This window comes from Sinohyriopsis cumingii, chromosome 12, assembly GCF_028554795.1.
Source record: "Sinohyriopsis cumingii isolate HCF-2022 chromosome 12, ASM2855479v2, whole genome shotgun sequence".
NCBI lineage: Eukaryota > Metazoa > Mollusca > Bivalvia > Unionida > Unionidae > Sinohyriopsis > Sinohyriopsis cumingii.
This window is the reverse complement of record NC_142972.1, coordinates 65,355,214-65,376,072: the sequence shown is the minus strand read 5'-3', so window position 1 is coordinate 65,376,072 and position 20,859 is coordinate 65,355,214. Positions and strand designations below refer to the sequence as shown.

Here is a 20,859-nt window from a genome sequence, read left to right as displayed (position 1 = left end):
TTGATTATCAAATGCTATTCATTATATCATATCGAAGTTACAACACTCATGGAGGTCAGGATTTAAACCGGATATTGTTCATCATCATCATTTAATTATGTCGCTTCATAGCAGCAATGATGAACTTAAATTCGCAAACAGTTATGTCGCCTAGCAACAACAGATCAATATGTATCTGCTCTATTCATACATTGGTGGACAATGTATGTGGAAAATAAGCCTTTATCAGATTGATCTGTGGTAGCTAAGCAACATGATTGGTTCATAGTCGCTATCCCTTTACTTATGGATAAAATAACACGCACCAGATTAAGACATGTCCATACAGATGTTGCATGCATGTATTTAGCATCTAACACCTGCTCTGTGACCATGACTGTTACTGCGGTGGAATAGATAAAAAAAAACGTACGATTATGCCAGAACCTGGTCAAACATTTCAAAGTTTACGGCAGAGTAACGAAAATTGGTTTTACCCAATATGTTTTGCGCGGACGTCGAATGCTTAAATTAAATCTGAGCAGGCCTATGTAGCTTTTGTTTTATTGTTGTCAGATACAACTGATAGAGAAATGTATCCGACAATATCTGTATTCAACACCTGACATGATTATGGATAACAATGGTATTCGTGAGCTTTAGGAGACCATTCATAGCTAAATCTTTGATAGGGCTTTCGATAGAACTGAAAGTTTCAAAGTTAATGATCAAACATTCGTCACTAGCATGTACATAGGAGATGAATACGTTGCATGCAATCTATATCTACGAATTAAACCAAGTAAAACAAATCCTGCAGTGGTTCATAATCAGCTCGGTTATGATAGTCATTTCATAATACATGTAGTAGCGTCAGCTTGAAAGGCATCAAAAAGTGTCATCCCATATAATAGGAAACACTACTTGGTGTTGGACTCGGACAACTACAGTTCATCGATATTTATCAGTTTCTGAATTCATGACTAGACATGACTGTTAATAATCAAGCGACAGAAAGCTTCGAAACCACTAGTCGATAGGATACCACTAGCACTGACTTGATAACTCAAAGTTTAGTGTATCCATTTTAGTACATGAGCGAATGGAAGAAGGATATTGAAATGTATTTGTCACCAATCGAGTCATTGTATTCATAATTGTATGGCTAGGTTATTTCCAAAAATGTGTTATGAACATGAAATTGAAATCTTGTCCGCATTGAGTTGCAAAAAACATGAGTTATTATCATAATCTGCATTTGTTTACCGATATAATGCTGCTCGCGGATGTGTTTTGAAGTATTTCCGCGACACGGTTATGTTAGAATATAAACTATTTCCCGTTTATATTCCCAGAAATTCAGTCAGGGGCTCTTACCGCACTTTTCGCAAGGCTAAAGTTTAATGTGTGGTTGATGGTGTGGTGCATGTATGAAGCACATTTTACGGCGATAACCACGATTCGTTGGGGATATAATCGTCTCGGAACGTTTTAGTTTGCATGGTGGGCGGCTGAATTTGGAGATGAGCGAGCCATCCTTGCAAGCAGATAATATTTCATTCGCGTTAACTTTATTACCCAACGCCCGACCAGCAATAAGTGGATCGTGGTTGACGAGTTAGATTCGGTGAAGGTATAAACTCGTAAGGGTGGGAGCCTAAACATAATCACACGTGAAACAAGCCCAAGGTTCCTTATCGACATCTATGGGACTTAGTACGGTACGCATACGCAATGGCCAGTGAGGTGTGTAGCAGTGCAGGATTGTCATTCTGCGAATCTGCCTACCCCTCTCCGATATTAATTTAAAACGAGTCGTGGGTAGCGGAATGCTATTCTACTTACATCAGAAAGCAGCACTCTCATCAGCAACATGGAGTTATGGGAACGTCGGGTTCACGAAATAGATGTTACCGTCAAAGACGTTGCCAGCCCCGAACAATCTCAAGATAGCCGTCATCCTAAGGGTCATTAACCGACGACAATATCAACATCAACCGAAATTACTGCCCAAAATAGCTGGAGGTTGAGCTCATGTACCACAACTCACACGACTGATCGGCAACCCTCCAGTTACCAGCGCAAAAAAAGAGTTCCACAACGGATAAATCTTGGAGGCTGTCCATCTAGCAACATGGTGTCGTCTCAATGGCTGTGTGGGTTCCTTAATAGTGGAACGGTAAACAATGCCACCCTGAATCCATGAAACAGTCTGTGTTGAAATATGCTCTATGTTTTATACCTAAAGAGTAGCATGCACAGATAATTAAAATCTGCAGGAAGTACACATAGAACCCAGAGCATCTCATAGTCAATGCTTAAGCCAATCATCTACTGTGGCTAGCGTGACAGCGACAAAGTAAAGGAATATTTTTCGGGTTGCTCGAGTTCGCGCATAGTGGATTCTGGAAAAGCCATAACGTATCGGAGATGGCAAGCCTTGATATGACCACATGTTACCCATGCAGCTGCCCATGCAGTTTCCTTGAAAGAGGAGAAAGCGCCCAATACTTTTGAGCGACATGATCATCTCAAGTGACGGTTAGTGGGGCACTCTCTGAGGAGGACCTTGTCCAGCTGCCATGTTGTCATTCCCACCTGGTGTTAACACTTCCTTTTCAAGCCACATGCAACGACCAGTAGTGGGTCTCCATCGCGTTTCTGAGGTTTATGATCAAGTCGGCTGCGATAACACAAACTGAGGTGGCCGAGGCCAACTTTTCTTTTGTAACACGAAGACAAAATGAAAACAACAAAAATAATAGACGAATGTATTGTTATCAGAGGACAAGGAATTGTGCCGAATTATCACGGAAAATTGTACTGGTAGCAGCGCCAACGTCTCTAATCTCATGATATGCGATATATTCCCCTACGCAGGGGAACTGGACATGTCGTACCCATCGGCGGTGGAAAGCATATTGCTAGTTAACAATAACAAGGTGCCGACTGGAACACAACATTACATACTACGATAGCTGGCAATCGCAGCAAACATACCTCTGCGCATCCCAGTTAATAAATAACCTCATGAGTATGCTTCACACATTCTCCATCGAGGAGTTATGTATTGCAACCGACTCCTTGTACATTTAGCCCGAAAACTCGCCACTGCAGGGAGGTGTCGAAGGCTACAACGCAGCAGAGTGTTCTGTTCTGAATGAGCCACACTAGAGTGCGAAACAAACGATACTAACAGTCTCAAAATTTGATGCAGTTTGGGGCAGTGGCTGATGAAGCAGGAAATACCCTTGGCCCTCAGCGACACAGCCACCTACATGTCCAAGCCTGAATACATGGCGAGCGAAAATCAAAGTGTCGGACTCGACAGCAACCAGTGCCAGTGACTCGCTCTCAACCTAGCACCTTTCCACATTTAATGGCGACGTCGACTCGTCAGGACCGTACGAGCAAAAATACATCATCCACGGCCGTAATCTGCTAGTCCTCATCGCAAACCACGGACTTGCAGAGGAATAATACGTGAATGAGGCTTCAACACATAAACCTATCAACGTTGGATCAGACAAAACAATTGAACGAACGACCCTTTGAGATATAAATTCACCAAGACGATCGTTATTTAGGCCAAAATCTGCACAGTTCTCATATACATTCTTAAAGTCTTTCTCGGGTGGCAGAAACAGGTAAGCGTGCAGGTCGTCTATTGCGATCGATCTCCCAAAAGCCCCTTTTTAGACAAATGGGTTCCTGTTGACACGCGTAACACTAAACGAACTGATTTGCAGGACAAGACCATCAAAGTACTCTGTAGACACTCACGTAATCTACTATGTTCCCGAGAGAGAGAAGAGCCGGTGCTCGTGCTTAGGGATATATTTCAAGTGACGATAGAAGCTGCCGAGCAGGTCATAATGGACTCAGGCTGGCTAAACCATCACGGTGCACGGCACCCATGAGCTTGTTATCGGATAGTCTCTCAAGGTTTGGATTGTCGACGAGTACTTTGAGTATTTGAATCAGCATATTTAACAGTATATCGCTTGAAGCACGAATTCATCTCACAGGCTGTGATGACCGATTGATTGATATATTGCTTGACTGCTTCATCGATCAATTTAATAATTGACTGACTGATTGATGTATAAATATATTGAACTATGGAATTATTAACTATGTGATTGATCAATTGATTGATTCGTTAATTGATTAACTGAATGGATTCATTGTTAAATGATTATTGATCAATAGATCCATTACTTAATTTGTTGTGTGATTGATTGATAGTGGCGAATTGTCAGCAGTGTGAGACTATTTAGCGCCATAAAACAAAACAAGGTTATATGATAATTTGTTAGGATATGAAATGTAGACCATTGTTACGAGCTTTAATCGCTCAAAGAACCAAGATAAAACGATGAATGGCGAGGATAATATATGAATGTCCCCTATCAACGAGGAATGTAAATGTTGTGTATAAGGGGTATTTAGAGAATATAAGACAATTTGGTGTGATGGACAGTACGCGTGTTGGGTAAAATACTCAAATTCTTGTGTAGCTCTTACATATGGAAACAAGTTCCTTATAAGGTGTATGAAAAATGGAAGAATTTGTCCCCAATTCTTCGGCCTTTTTAGAATCCAAGTAGGAGTTACGTAAAAGAAAATTGTTTGGGATTTTTGAAAAGTCAATTATTGCATTGTCGAGGCTGGAATATATGCTAATGCTAAAGATAGGAGCGATATTTGGTTTATTTTCATATAAAGGTTAGAGAATGGTAGGAAAGCAAACACAATTGCAAGGATTTAAAGGTTGTTCTTTTACGGCATATTGTACAGGTTATGTTTTTCTGCGATATGATATAGGTGGCTCATTCTCTTCACCCGTAGTTTTGCACTTGGGAATACCAAAAATTGTTTTTTTTAAAAAAACTAGTCGTATTGCTTGATGATGAACTAGGTCAAGCATCTTGAAATATGAATTTTGGGCTGAACAATAAGAATCGCAATCATGGTACGTTTTGAATCCTAGAAAGAACAATTGTTCAGTCCAGTCACAGCGCAACTACCTTAGTAAATCAAAGATTTTGAAATATTTAGATTTTGTTTCTTAACGTGCAGAATGATGGTAAGTTTTCTGTCAAAGAAAACTGCTAAACCTCTATTTGAACAATCAGTATAGGTGTTTCAGCAAGTACATTTCCTATGTCATGTTTAGAATTGAAGTTTGCAAAATAGTTTTAGGTTACAAAAAGGGTTGTTGTTTCCGTTACTTTTTATTTTGCAAATCTTGTCCAATACATAAGTAATAGAGGATCGAAATGTTAAAGTAGAAACACATATTTTCCATTATGTTCACTTACATTCTTGATTTGTATGGCAAGCATCCCCGCGTTGTCTAATGGTTACTTTAAATCTTCAGTGAACTATGGTATTTTAACTTTTTCAATGTTCGATGCGAACTTAGGAATGGATTCTTCTGCAATCTCGAAACAAATAGATGGAGGGCGATGAACACGATCATTCACGTTTATAAGTGTAACTCTATTAAGAATTGCAAAGTGTTTCGAACTAGACTAAGTTGGACATCGTTAATGCCCATTGCTAAAATGGCTCATCGATGTTTCTCAGCGAGAGTGAGAAGTTGTCGTTGCTATGAAGGTCATCAGTAACGTTCCAGTCGTAATCCAAAAGCATAGAAGGTGAACAAATTGTCAATCATATGTATGTATATACACTATTACTGGATGTACATACGTCGGCAACATGGTATTATATCGACAGAAAACATACCCAAAAATGTAATATCCTATTTGTTTCCTATGTTCTTTATACATTTTGATTCGTAAAAAATGGATGGGATATTTTACTCCCGAAGTATTACAAATGTAGTAGGTAGCTGTTGAACGAGCTTGTTTAATTGAATTGGTTGTAAATTAGCACATCGTTGTATATAAATGGAACAAAATATAATCACTCGTTTAAGAGTAACTCTTACCACACATCTTGTAAATGTCTTTAAGAGAATGGCATTATAAGGAGACCTATTGTTGACAACAATGGAAGCTCCTTCTAAAGCAAGGTCAATATTGTGACAGTGGGTATTAAAAAGAAGCAATATTTAAATAAGATGTTCTATCCTTTAAAATGAGATCTTTTAAAATGATATCATATTCTACAACCCCAAAAACTCAAAGGCATGTGTTGGCTGATCATGATGTTGAGCGAATTTCGACTGAGCACGAACTCATCAAGGCTATCCAACAAGAAACCTGTCACATGCATTAGCATACTGCCACATTGGATCTCACGGTCTTAAGCAACATAAGTAAAACCGACATGCATCCTGCAACGTGAAAATGCTCTGGGCATACGTTTAAAAAGAAACGCATTAGTTTTGTGTACACCGCCTAGATATGCAAATTAATACTCAAAACGCAATGTAAGATTGACTTGTTTGGAGTGCAACCGGCAGCACAAGCGAATGAATGTGTCAGTGATGTGTATATGGAATAACCTGTTCCGGCGGTAGTTGTATGTCAGAGGACACAACCCGAACTAGGGCCCCGGCTGGCCGAGTGGTCTAAAGCGCTCACCGTTACGGACCACTATCATCTCACCACTGTCTTCGTGGGTTCGAGTCTCGGGCTATACCAATATATGTACGTGAGAAAGCTTGCCACTAGCTTATCGTTGGGGCATGGTTCTTTCTGGGCTCTTCCCGGGTTCTTCCTCCACCATTTATACTGGCCACCATGTATAGCCTATATTGTGCTGAAAAATGGCGTTAAACCCTATAAATACAGCAACATAACAACAACCCCAGCTCTTCAGGCACAAATACGGGGGTAGGTTCTGCACCATTGTTGTTAATGAGAAATATGATACGAGCGACCATATCATAGAAATTGCACGCTCTAGCCTGTAGTCCATTACAGAATGTACATGGTTAGTATTACAACGTTGCCCTTCTTTCAGCTATCCTGGTACATATAGGTACCACACAAATGTGTTTGAGGGCAGGAGGGAGACTCTTTTCCAGGCCAATCGACAGCATACACCACATTTACAGTATCGAAAATGGCATTGAGAACTTTTCGTGCCAGTTAGCTACCTTATCTCTTCCGCAAGGGTACGGTAACCGTAGGAAACAGTCGTACCCAACAAGGGTTACTCTCCGCAGTCTCTTTTCTCAAGCTGGAATAAACATCGATATTGCACTTGTCGGAGGTGTGTCAGAGTCTACCTTTTTATGTTTTGTCAGCTGTGCTTTTGGGGGCGTGTATAAACAGTTACTGAATTATCATTGATATTGGTGCCTATCGGCATGATGTCGTCCGCTACAGTAAGCACATTGTTATACCTAATTAAAACCAACTTATGTCAAATGTCAGTTTGGACTAAATCGCTGCCTACCCCACAAGCTTAATCTAGCTCGCGTATGGCATTTCGGAAGAATGACAGGTAATGATTTTGAAAACTCGTGGACATTCAAAACTTAGCCGACCAATACAATGTCTATGTATATATGTATATTAAAGGCCTTCCTGGCTCCAATACCGTGGTAAGCTTTCACCTTTTGAGCCCAAATTTCCCACACATACACTATTGCACTTTTATCTTAACCATCTATCTAGCCTTAGGTAAAGCATTGCGTTATGCCAAGCATAAAATACTTTTGAGCAAAATATAATCAAAATGATCACGACTGGATGTGTGGCAGGACTTGGGGTGTCTGTGGTGTTTGTGTGTGTGTGCCTTACTAGAGAAAGCTAACACCTTTGCCCAAAAGATGCACATTGAACTGCGCTTAATATACAAGCTAGATTGCCTAAAGCGTTACATCAGTAGCATATAATAAAACAGCTTGTTTGGTATTGATTGCGGGGGAGGGGTACCTATAAACGGAACAAAACACTTTGCACTACAACTTCTACCCACTCATCCAGGCTGACTTATTGTTGGACAGTCTGCTAGAGTTCTACCAACATAACGAGCAATGGCATGGGGCCTCCTTCATCCTGTTTTGGGGTCGTCTGCTGATGAAACCAACATTTTAAGACAAGGTGGGGCTGGGGACCTTAGGTGGGAGATTTTGTTATCTTCCTTGTACCATCGCATGATTCAACCCGCAGTATTCAGTTTTATTTATATATTCAACTCTGAGAAATACGTGAGCGAACCATATCCAGATTTTCTTAATAATTGCTGAACTGTTGCACTAAATAATGTTGTAAAAGGTTGACGTACCACAATACATTACAATGCAAATCATCAACATATATATTTACTCTCAAATAATGTACTGTTTGACCTAACATTCTCAAGGACCATCTTTTACGTACCAGGGCAACTTCACTTGAGACCAACGGATTTAGGCATATACCATTGTATAAACAAGTGTTTCATATTTTGCAAACATCTGCTCGAGATCAAATCTTTCGGAAGTTCGACAACATGAGTTAACTACAGGATCAATGAGAAGTTAGCATGTGGCGTCAATAATACAATCTATCTTCTGACATACAAGATCTTTGCCATTCAGTGTGCCTGGCTAGATAACTTCAGCTGAAATACGCACAGGCACGTCTCCAAATATTATTTCTCACTTGTATAATTGTTATAAAACCTTAGGAAAATTCCTTCCGTGGATTATTGTAATTTCTTGGGTCCTGGATGTATATATATATATATATATATATATATATATATATATATATATATATATATATATATATATATATATATATATATATATATATATATAATCCATATTGATGACACAGTAGCTTAGTTTCTGAAACGATTCTTATCCTAGTCCAAAAACTGTTGCACGGACAAGTGCGTCTTTGTTAATTAACATTCAAGAGTTTTCTCTTCCAGGCTGAGCGAGAGTTTGTGCAATATGATCAACTAGGAAAGCAGACTGGGTGGATTTCTTGCTGAACTCTACTTCACGTTTGTTGAAACAGTTTCTCAGTGTTATCAAGACTGGTGATATATTCTGCGACCATGCGATTTCACGTGCTAATGGAATGATTGCAAGATGGCTTCGAGTTTGTATTGGTACATTAAGCTTGTCCCAATCGTTGATATATATTTCAGCCTGTAAACATTAAATCGTAAATTGCGGTATATAATGGAAGTATACTAACACCACTTTGCACGCATATTTGCATCAACAAGTGAACCAAATAACTATGGTTGTAGTGTTAAAAGTGGGTCTTTCGATTTGAAAGGCCTGTATGCAGCATTATACTTAGGGTTGTTGATTCGCTGGTTATATTCCTTAACAAAATTGAGGCAGTGTTTCCATCATTGATACTTTGGGGGTTCGTTCGTTGGAAGATTCTTAATTGCCTCTGTAAACTCTTTCGTAGAGTACCTGGCTACATATGGTACTGTTGTCTTGGATTACTTTAAGCAAGCGGGCGTATCGCTGTATGATGTAAAGCACGTATGTGCTTTTGTTTTGAAGGGTCACCTCATCGTACTCAACAATATTATCCTCACTCCCATGAAAGTCATCAATGGTAGGAGCTTCATAAAGTGTAGATAAAAAATCAGTGGTGGACAATGTGCATCTTTGTCACGATGTTGTTGATCGTCCGTCGATGCCAGTTAGTTCAACCGATCCCATGTTAACCTTCCTAAAATCGGATTCAAAAACATTTTTGCTCCTGATCCAGCTATACCAGAGAATATTGTTTTGAATCTTGTCCACATGTTTGGGTTATCTGGAGGTTTGCATGTGCTGAAAATCAATGACGGTAAATGCAAATCTTTTTCACCCGTGACGCCAAGTTGAATATGACAGGAGGTAGTACAGCACAATCATGTATTCATACGCCAAGTCAAAACTCGTAAACTTGAGTTCAAACACCTAATGGTAGAACCGCAATCGCTTAAAATTGTGTTTGGTGTCGAGCAACGAAGTCCACAGTGATGATGTCGCGGCTGCGTTTGTAAAACTTCAGGAGACACCGTGGGGTAAATATCCTGGGAAAAATCACTGGATACAATTAAGCATCCCTGGATACAATAACGGTTGGCCTGAGCATGGCTGGGTACATAACTTGATTCTAACAACCAACCAGAGCATGGAAAATCACTAATAAATCGTGTCCATGGTGGATTTTGCCAACATTATCTTGTTTATAAGGCAAATAGTTATATCCATGCACATCAACTGCAGTTCTAGCAGTTGTTGGGAGGGTGAACTAGTCCTTGAAGCATTGTCAAGCGAGACAAAAGTGACCCATGGGATACCTCGAGCACGGTTACCTAAAGAAGCGTTTTGGTAATGGTATCTACCTTCACCTAGACAAATTTGCAATGGATGGTTTGATTTGAGGACACCTAACGACATTTATCCAGGCTGATAATTCGTTTCTTCTATATGTAAGCGTTTACGGTCGTAGATACTGCTAGCATATACAAGGAAGCGGAGTCGTTGACATCTCAAGAATCGGCGAGTGTCGTAAATAAGCTATTATGTATGTATGCACGTTCACGGCAAACGCGGGTTGTTAAAATATAAGGAACACGTTAGTGCTGGACATATCGACATACATTACTTATTAATGCACTGTGGAACGATTTGACAGTAAACTTGCGAAACGATTATTTGGACATCAATAAGCAAAGAATTGTTAATGAAGTCTCGGATTCTTAGTCCTCGGTCTCAAATTTTAGACAGACCTTTGATTAAAGAACGATTTTGAGGGTCGGTGACGTGGCGTTGATCCGTAATAGCAGCGCTGATCAATAAAAACCCACACGCTAATTAGTTAAAACTTGCTAAGGCGGGTATGCCTAAAACTATTAGAGTTACCCATTAATCAATTGCACAAACGTCCGTAGTAGACTCACTCAGAAACAATTTCATTCAGTATTTGTATGCATCTGGGGAGTTAGAAGGCAATACACTTTCTTCTACAGACCAGCAAAGCGTCCACCAAGCGGAACATTTTAACAAAAGCAGTTTCAAATAGTTCCTCTAAATAAAGAACTGACTCCAATTGTATGTTAATTCGCTCGCGCACCAATCGTAAGTTGAGTCAATATCGTGTTATGTATGTACCCATAAGTGGCGATTCCGTCGGGAAAAAACAATCGCTTAGTGTCAAGAGGAAATAAACTCACCTTGGTGCAACGATGCACACCCATACGATGTTTCTTTGGCCGGAGCAGATTTGCTGTCTGCATCGTATTTGATATTTTTCTCAACAAATACACGGGAACTTTTTTCGCCTTTCTCATGTTCTTACCTCTACGCCGTCCGACCACGATCGAGTGCATTTTGTGACGCATTTCCACATACTCATCTATTGGTTTCCGACACATGCTTTCCTGAGCTTACTAACAACATTGTTCATAGGCAGCGAATGATTTTTGGGGTAATCACTTGTATCACATTCTTTTACAAGTATACCCGATCCGCATAGGGATCCCATTAACGATATACATAATAATTTAATCGGTGTCCACGTAGAACATTTTGACACACTCCTGGTAAAATGATTTCATTTATTTCGCCATAATATTACCCGTGCAAGAGCAGCCTTGACAAGTCCAATGGAGACACGCCAACATAAATTCGTTTTGCCAACCTCATCATGGCTTTATTAATGTGAATTAGAACGAATTTGCCGTCAAAATGTTTTCCTAAATAAAACGTGGGTCAGCTCCAACGCTGCGATGTTTATTTTGTACACTGTCACAGACACGGTCAATACGGACTATTTTGCGGAGCTTCTCTTTTGTTTGTCCAAACACAATGTTGCTCATGACTTTAAATAAATCATTTGTAAATTTGTTTGTCTCCTTGGCATGCAGGTTTGTATTCTTTTGTTTATAAGGTGCTATTCACGTACTCGTGCGAAACTGTACTACTCTGTAGAATTTACATATAGGCATCCCAGCCATACATACAACCACAGACTTCTTACTTGGACTATATAATTTCTCTTAGTCTTATGATTTGGGAAATGCTTGGTGCTCGTCTGACTACTACAATTAAACTTTATAAATGTTCCCAATGTGATGTTATTATCGTGCTCTCATATCAGTTTTTGTGAATTCGATCCGCTGTAAACCCAGCAACCGACATGAATTGCATCACAGCTCAGCCATTATAATTTTTGGCAAATAATGGCATGATATGACTTTTGGAGGACGCAGGATCGTATCAGTCTACGCGTATGTTGTTGGCGCGTGAATAGCGATCGATGACATGCTATCGAAATCCCGTCACGGAGTCCTCTTTAAACACATTTCTGCTCAATGTAAGCAGTCCAAACTGCACATGAATTTATCAGCAGCGCATCCCAGGTTATTCCCGGTCACAACATGTATTGCATGCAGTTCATCATGTACCCACGCATGGCTGTATCACGAAACGTATCAACTACATCCATGAGTGGTAATATATTTGTTGTCAAATATATATCGTCATAATAGAGCAAAGTTTGACAATTAAAGCCAGTCTAGACTTTGTTTGCATATGGGAAGTATTTGGCGCAAATGGAATACCATCGGTGGCAACAAAGTTCCAGCAAAGCTTGTCAAGGCGCTTATGTACTTGTAGGCATAAATTTCTTTGTGACTGAGTAATCAGATTATTCCATATCCAGCGGCACCGCCGTTTAGATGAGTGATTATAAAACGATCTTTACCATTCATTGGACGATTGCTTACTCTTCTTTCCTGGATGGAACTCAGAAACTGCAACGAATCAATAAATTGCAATTGTCCCAATGGTAGCGTCATGAATTGTTCCATCATGTTGGAGAGAACACTTGTCGGTACATTATATTCTACCGCCACTGCAACTAATTGCATAATATTGTGATCATTATTCCAGTAAAGTTATGAAGCACAACATAGATTCTTATTTTATAAAGGTAGATTCACAACTGCAGATTGCATAAACTGTGTTCATTTTCTTCGTGCGAACCAGGGATGTGAGAGTGATGGTGAACGTTTATATTAGTCCAAATGGGATCATGACATATCCAACAAGTTCTTGCATGTGAAAACTCACGTGTGTTATCACTGGTTATACACATGTTGAGGGCCATTAGAGCTGTTGTCGAATTCATTTCGCAGTAACTTCGACTGAAAGAAACACATCAACCGAGTCGAATCTGGTAACAAAGCAGCAAAAGCAGAATTGAACTTGTTCACTACCGTGCGTTTTCGTCGAATGAACGTCGCTGGTGGTGTTGGAACCTTTGGAGCGGGGAACATTCAAACATTTAGAGTCGGCGTAAATAACATGGAACCTTTACCTTACGGTAAGCTGCGGTGAATATTAGAAGTCTTGTCAAGTTCTGGCGCAATTATACGCTGAGGCTTTTCCTGGATTCCACCACAAGTCATGCTCGTGGATCAAATGTTGTGTTGTAAATAAATGTGGCAACGTCTCCGTATACATTTTATGTTACCGTTGTCGGTTATACAACCGAGAAAGATTTGTATACATATATAATGATATTGTAGCTCGGAATGGAAATTTGCTTTTCACATGTGTGGATAGTGCAAGCGCATTTTAAAGTGTGCAAATTAACATCGATATAATCTGAGTATCTGCCCCGAATGGGAGCGCCCATTTTAAATAGTAATTGTTATCATTTTTCACGGTTATTACCGACCTCAGCTGAACATATTTTGTCTTTTTTATCTAACTCCGGAATATGCAGTTGATCTTCCACGCATCTATCAAAGTCCATCAAAAAATCCTTATTGCGTGTATTTTGCCAACGTCGCGATGATCTTTTCACAGCCTTTGTCGCTTTTATCATATATCGTATCGGTGTAATTACGGTTTAAAATCACACGGACAACCATCATTGGCTGGTGACTTGCTATTAAGCGGCATAGTAAAATGCACACCAAGAACAATATCTGCGTTAACCACTTAGAGGTCATAGCGCTGTAGCGTTGATACAATTCCTGGAGGAATGTTCGATACAATGTTTCTAGCATTTTTACTTGGCGCGTACGCGTTCGGAATAATCACATGGCAATCTTCATAATTGCCATGCCGTTTTGTAATTTAAATACCTAAGCTTGTTGATGAACATATATATCGGCAATAGTGGGTTCGATGCGTCTGCAGTTATGTTCATCCTCGTATATATGTTCAATTTCCATCCACTTGATTCGTGGAGGGATTTTGATGCTTATTCGTGCTGCAGTTTCAAGAACATGTCTCTCAGTCTGATGCAGTTTATCCACGAATCATTAGAACGCTTAGCAATTTATCTTGCTTCTTTTGACATTTGTATATTATGATCGCATGCTGATTGATTCAGGTGTTGTACATTTAACGTTTCCGTGCTTCATCCAGATTAAGTGTTCTCACTAGACGAGGACCGTCTACAAGTCCAAAGAACACAAGTGTTCCTGCCTTTCGCATACCGCTTGGTGTTCGTATCCTACGGTCTTGCACGTGTTGCCTTGGTTTAATCATAGTCAGCATACTGGTATATCAGGGAAAACCAATCCTTAATTGCTAAGTCCGTCAATAAATAGCGTTATAATTGTTTAACTGCCACATGCCGCATACATTTCCTTTGACTTAAGGGTAAACATTAGTAATGTCACATCGTACAGCTCTTTCTAGTTTCGTACGCCCATTCAAAATCCCCTTTTTGACTCTATTGAATCTGTACTTGTTACAACGTGTTGGAAGGTGAGTATGGCTTTGTATTAGAATATCAACGGTATCTCTCGTTGTGAAAGAAGTATATAAACTCTTATTTTTGGAAAAAGCAGAGTATGCTTAAATTTCTTAAATTGCTAAATTCCACGAAATATGCAGAAGCTAGAAATCTGGCAAATTACATTCATCGAGCAATAATGTGTGCTTTTGCCGAAGCAATTCTTGATACTGTATCTTTATTGCAGATATCGTAGCGATATGACTAAAAATTGTTAAAGCTACGTTAAAAATCCAAATCATTTCACATCACATCACATCATTTGTTCGCTAAATTAAAATGTTACCAATCAATATACACTCTGTACTGATCACCCTACCCTTACGAGCACTTGCATACAATTCCATCGAGAGCTGCAATGTCGCAATTGACAGAACATCCGGCTCGTATTAGATGGGTCTTTGATTCTATGCCAGCCCATGCAATTCCAGGTTGGTTGCCTCGCTCTGTCCTTTAGCAAGGCACTTCGCTCCCATTTCCTGAATTTGCATAGCCACGAATGTGATAAGAATGCCAGTCAAATCCAAGCAACAAACCCCAAACGACCAGGGTAATCAAACCCAAGATAAGAACTTATGCATCAAACAACGGTACTGTTGAACCGATGTGGAAATGGTAAAACGTATGTGGAAAAATATCCCAATTTATGGGTCACCCATCGAAAAGTATTTTATAAAACGTTTATTCAAAGCATCTTTCATCAATGAATATTATTTCATTCAAAGACACATCATTAATGGTGCGAAGTATTTAGAAAGCAGGCATCACAATTTTTACCTTAACATAACTGCAATGAAAACATAGATTAATTCAATTGCTGAATTTAATGTAAGCTGTACAAACGACAAATCGGTCAATAGAAAAAAAAAACAGACGAACAAAGAACAACACATGAAGATTTAACATACAATCAATAAACAAGTGTATGGATTTGGTTGCGATTACGCAAAATTAAATAATTTAGAAGTGTATAAGTATATATGAGTCACAAAGTGTCCACTGATGGAATCTTTCTTTCAATGTGATAGATACTGGGAACTGAGCGACCTGTGAGTTATTAGCAGCATTTTCTTGAACTGAACTTACCCTGTTGAATATCGGAAGGGTCGAACTGTCCTCCACTCGTATAACTAACAAGGTTGTGGAGCAAAATCTAAATAATAATAATAATAATAATAATAACATACTCATAAGCATCAATATGATGATTGTATGACCTAAATGTGGGCATTATGTGAGAAATGGAAGGGATAATCATTGTAGCGGTTTCAATTTCTACTAGTGTCTTAAAGTGATACTATTATAAAACAACGTCCGAAAAATCGATGGTAGCACTATCTTAAAATAGATTTTAATCGATACGTTTTATTCATAAAACGCTGATGTTACTCTCACTGCTTTGCAATAAAACATAGCGAAGACAAAACTGTTTGCACATACAATATTTTAAAAGGTCAAACTTTAAAGTTTTTGTGTTCATTGTCTGTTTAATGTGAAAATGAAGACATTTTAGATAACTTAGATTAAGTAAACCAAACGTTCATGAAAGTTCCATATAGCACTCTAATTTTGGTTGTGTGACGACTACTCAGAATAAGATTGGCTGGAAGAGTCAAGCGATCATATATTCGATTATGGTTTTAGTTGGGCCTGTGTTTCTTGATGATTTTACCCACTTTGGGGTTGTTTGGATGGTAGATGAGGATACATGGTATCCGATAAGCATATTATTTCTCTCCATATTTGACTAGGTCATTACGGTTCGTTTACTTAGCCCTTTGGATTGCCTCGGCTTTCAGTTCTTTGTCGTAGGCTCGGTTATTCAAATAATCAATTCTTCCCGAACAAACAGAGTGGTAGCCTACCGGAGACCATAAAACATCAAAGACATCATATTCAGGGCGAAGATAACGCCAATGTCGTGTAAACTGCAAAGCTTCACAATAGGATCAACCCTTACAGATCTGATTGGATGGAAAAAGGCTGCACAGAAGCTCAGTCGCAGAACACTTCTACTATCCTGGACACAATTTCAGTGATATAACATTTATTTCAATTGTTCACATCCCGGATTGGAGTTCCGAAACCAAAGAATTTTACTGGATTCTCTGCCTTAGAACATTGTAACCAAGCGATTTAAATCAAGAAGACTAGAAAAAGACAGCCACGCAAAAATAAAATCAGTAGGCACATTTAGATAAAAATAATTCTCTCGTTTTGCTTATTAGTCACCTAATAGCTATAATTACTTTTATAACAAAGAAATATGCAGAATAACGTTTATGGCTACATACATTAACATAAAATGACAAATGGCTCATATGTTTCTAGGTCATCATAAACTAAATATCAGCATCAGCTTTAACTTGAAGCACACTTGTTGAAACAAAAAAAAAGTCATGCTTTGATTCCTGTAGAAATAGTCATGTCAAGTTTTGTAACCTGAACAATTTTTCTTGTATCTTTTGGATGTCGTATTTCTGTTTTTGTTTTGGCTCAGGCTATAGTATGAATATACCAAACCGTTTTGTTTCAAGCCACCTACCGATTTAAAAAGCGAAAAGCGCAAATGAGATAAAAGATGCACATAACTTAGTTCTTAATTGATTTATAACATTAAATACGATTATGTACTTACGGTGGGGGTTATGGTCTGCACCCATCACGCCAAAAGGAAGATTTTAGTGTAAAAGACACCCCTGCTCGCCTGTCATTTCCAGTTCATGGATAAGTCCATTTTCAGCGAAGGGGTGTGCGTATGACTACATGTATGTGCATATAAGGAAAATACTGCGTTGTCTGCTTCTTATCTTTGCAATGTCAAATCAAACAAAGGAAAATACTGATAACAACAAATTTGCCTTTCACGTTGATTTAACAAGGGGTACAATTTATAATATCAACAGTGCATATATATATAACTCTAAATTATCAACATTATGGTAATTTACGGAATATTGAATGCACTAGGTCATAGTTTGGTCTGAGGAAAATAGACTCACCAATAGTGTACGCTATACGGCGCCGTATTAGCATAGGATGTCTGTTAAGCATTAAAGGCATAGAGGATGCATTTGTTAGGGCCACTATTGCCACAGTCAGGTTAGAAATTATAAATCAATAACTAAATTGAGTAAGTTCTGTGCACTTTATCTCAATTAAAGATTTCCGTTATTTAAATCGTTAGGAGGGTACAAAAATGGGATGGTATATTTAGACTATAGTTAGAAACTAGTTTGTACCTTTGGTTGCCAGTTTTGAGCGGTTATAATAAACAAACATAGAATTTTAAATTTCGAATAATCCAAAAACATTTTCAAATTATAGATGCCTAATCCTCTATGCAAATTATAACAAACGGTAACTAATGTATAATTTAATAAATGAATATATTGATTTAGAATGATAAATTTTCTTGTTCATTGGAAGTTCAAAACACTCATACCTCGAGAAATAATGCGGAGAGTCACACACTGAAACAAGTGCGGAATATATACACCCTGCAGTACATCCCTTCAGGGTTATATTTCCGGATCCCGGATCAATTAGAAATGGAAAATGACATTTCGTGCTTTCGCCACTACAAATTCCAGTGTTCGATAAACACGTGCCCACAGTATAGTTCAATTTTTGGTTTTCGCCGGAATCCAAGTCAAACGCGCTTATCTGAAGAAAGAAGAAAGTTAATTTCTATTTTTTAAATAGTGCTAAGTTTCTAAAGTCATTGGTAGTAAAACATCTCGTTTCGCCACGTGATGTATTTGCGCAGGATCAGAACTCATGACCTTGTTCTAGTGTATGTCTAAGTTCATCCCCGTTGCTTCATTTCATCGCATTGATAATACCCATGTACATCTTTTCCGACTATATGGTCAGCGATCAATGGCGTTTTATATCAATGAAATTGTAATTAGATTTAGGTCATATATAGTTTTCTTATTTGAGAATATTTTGACAAAAAGGATCAATAGTAGATTTATCATCATTATCAGGATACTGAATATGGAGACAATATTTTGGACAACAAGTACATGTAGGACATTTGTTCCACTGAAATATGAGAGTTTACATAATTAAATACAGTTTTATTGTCATATGTAAACAATGCTGAAATAGCCTAATGTCGGAAATTAATATTTAACTTTCTCCTGTCCTATTTACTGGTTGTTCTGTATTTCGTATTGTAAATTAGTAAGTTTTAAGTCATTAATATATTTATTGTTGTTGTGTGTCTGTCTTTAAAGCCATTTTTCAGTGCATGATTGACTATACATGGCAGCCAGTATTTCTGGTGGAGAACAAGCCTAGGAAAAACCTGGTACGTACTTTCGACCCAATGAAAGCTACTAGCAAGCTATGCCACACATCCACAATGGCAGAACCCGAGACTCGAACCAACGTGGACAGAACTGAGATGATATTAATCTGTATAGGCGAACGGTTTAGGCCACTCTGCCATCCGGGGCCCCTTATATATTTGTAATTGTATGCAGGAAGGTTAGTTCATTCTGATATAGTGGTAATATTGCTGATTACCTTAGTATGATTGTAGATATATATATAAGTATTGCATGTTTCCCAACGCCGATCAAAATGTACAATAAATAGACAAAAATGTGCATTTTTCTAGACTACTTTGGATTAATTTACGTTTCGTTTCTTGAGGCGTGAAAATATAGTGAAGAGCTCCATGAAACAATACCCTTAAGAAGCATCAATAAAATCAAAATCAAACAGAACTTGAAATCACATCATTTTAGTTTGGGTAAAATTATATCAAAATACATCCATAGCTAGAGGTTGTCCATTACTGTGTAAAACTCTCAAACCAGCCTTGTGGGTGTATGTAAAAATGTCTTGATATAATTGGAATATAATCTGTTACTATGATTACCTTTCCGACATAATCTCCAGTACTAATATTTTGCACGCTGAAGTTAAATGATGACTGGTTGAATACCGGATTGTTATCGTTTATGTCAATCAAGTTGATAGTAACATTAGCTTTATCCGTCTTATTCCCATATGAACCTTTCGCTAGAACCTATAATAATAGACACAAAAAAGTTGTTATCTGTACATAGTAAAATTAATATATTATAATGATTACATGAGAATAGTATTGAAATTTGTTTCTTTACCTTTCATACGAAAATAAAATCAATGTTGTAAAGTGTGTTTGTACATGTTTGATGTTTAAGTTAGTACACAATTTGTATTGTTTTATTATTCATATGGTTGTCTTTAAAACATAAAAGTTGCTAAATGTTTTAATATAAATAACTGGATACAAAAACATCAACGAGAGAATGCATTCAATTGTATCCGATCGTACAATGTAGAGAAAAGATTCCATAAATGGAAGGAATCACAGATTGCTCCTGCGTTACAAAATAAAGATTAGATACGAAAAGACACTAGAGAACACATTGAAAAATCCTCGGTATCCAGCCTCCTTAGATTATATGTCCTCGATAAAATAAACGGTAAGTTATAACATATTAGTATGATGACTGGTCAGACATAATAATTGACATGTACAATTTATCGGTCTTTTTTCAAGACCGTATTAACGAATAAGTCAAATGTGAAAAATCATATGTCATAACAGATAACACAAAGTTTGTTCTGATATATCTATCTACATTGTAACCTTAGCTAAATGACACGTAATACATATTACATCATAACGTAAAATGTTATGTTTATCATGGCCTATATTCAAAAGTTCAAATGTAGCTGTAAAAGGCATTATTTGCTTCACTTTAAAGTAGTTAGTGTTTGCTTTGCTTTAATATATAATATATTTATCTATCTATCTATTTATCGATCTATCTATATATCTATTTTAATATATATATATATATATATATATATATATATATATATATATATATATATATATATATATATATATATATATATATATATATATATATATATATATATATATATATTACAATCAAGCCAAGATTGTAAATATTCAATGGATCTTTATTTTGTTAGCGCAAATTTCAGATACGCAAAATAAGATCGTTCAGAAAACACTAGTTATAATTCATCAATTAACTGAAGCGTTTGAGAATATTTATGTTTAATTTGTGTAGTAATTTTATAAATTGAACCTGAAGCGAATTCGAGATTTACAAATAAACACGCGTGTGTAACTTTATTAAACGTTTTGAAATATTAC

General features: G+C 37.7%; 1 protein-coding gene across 1 annotated transcript in view; it reads right to left on the bottom strand.

The window, feature by feature from the left end:
• Window positions 1-20,859, bottom strand: part of LOC149786605 (cadherin-related family member 2-like) — a 143,199-nt gene that overhangs the window by 35,199 nt on the left and 87,141 nt on the right. The window contains exons 14-16 of the mRNA XM_089977105.1: window positions 19,561-19,710; window positions 18,112-18,332; window positions 15,753-15,819 (exon numbers count right to left, since the gene is read on the bottom strand). Coding sequence (XP_089833231.1) covers window positions 15,753-15,819; window positions 18,112-18,332; window positions 19,561-19,710 — 438 coding nt within the window. The remainder of the gene's footprint in view (window positions 1-15,752; window positions 15,820-18,111; window positions 18,333-19,560; window positions 19,711-20,859) is intronic.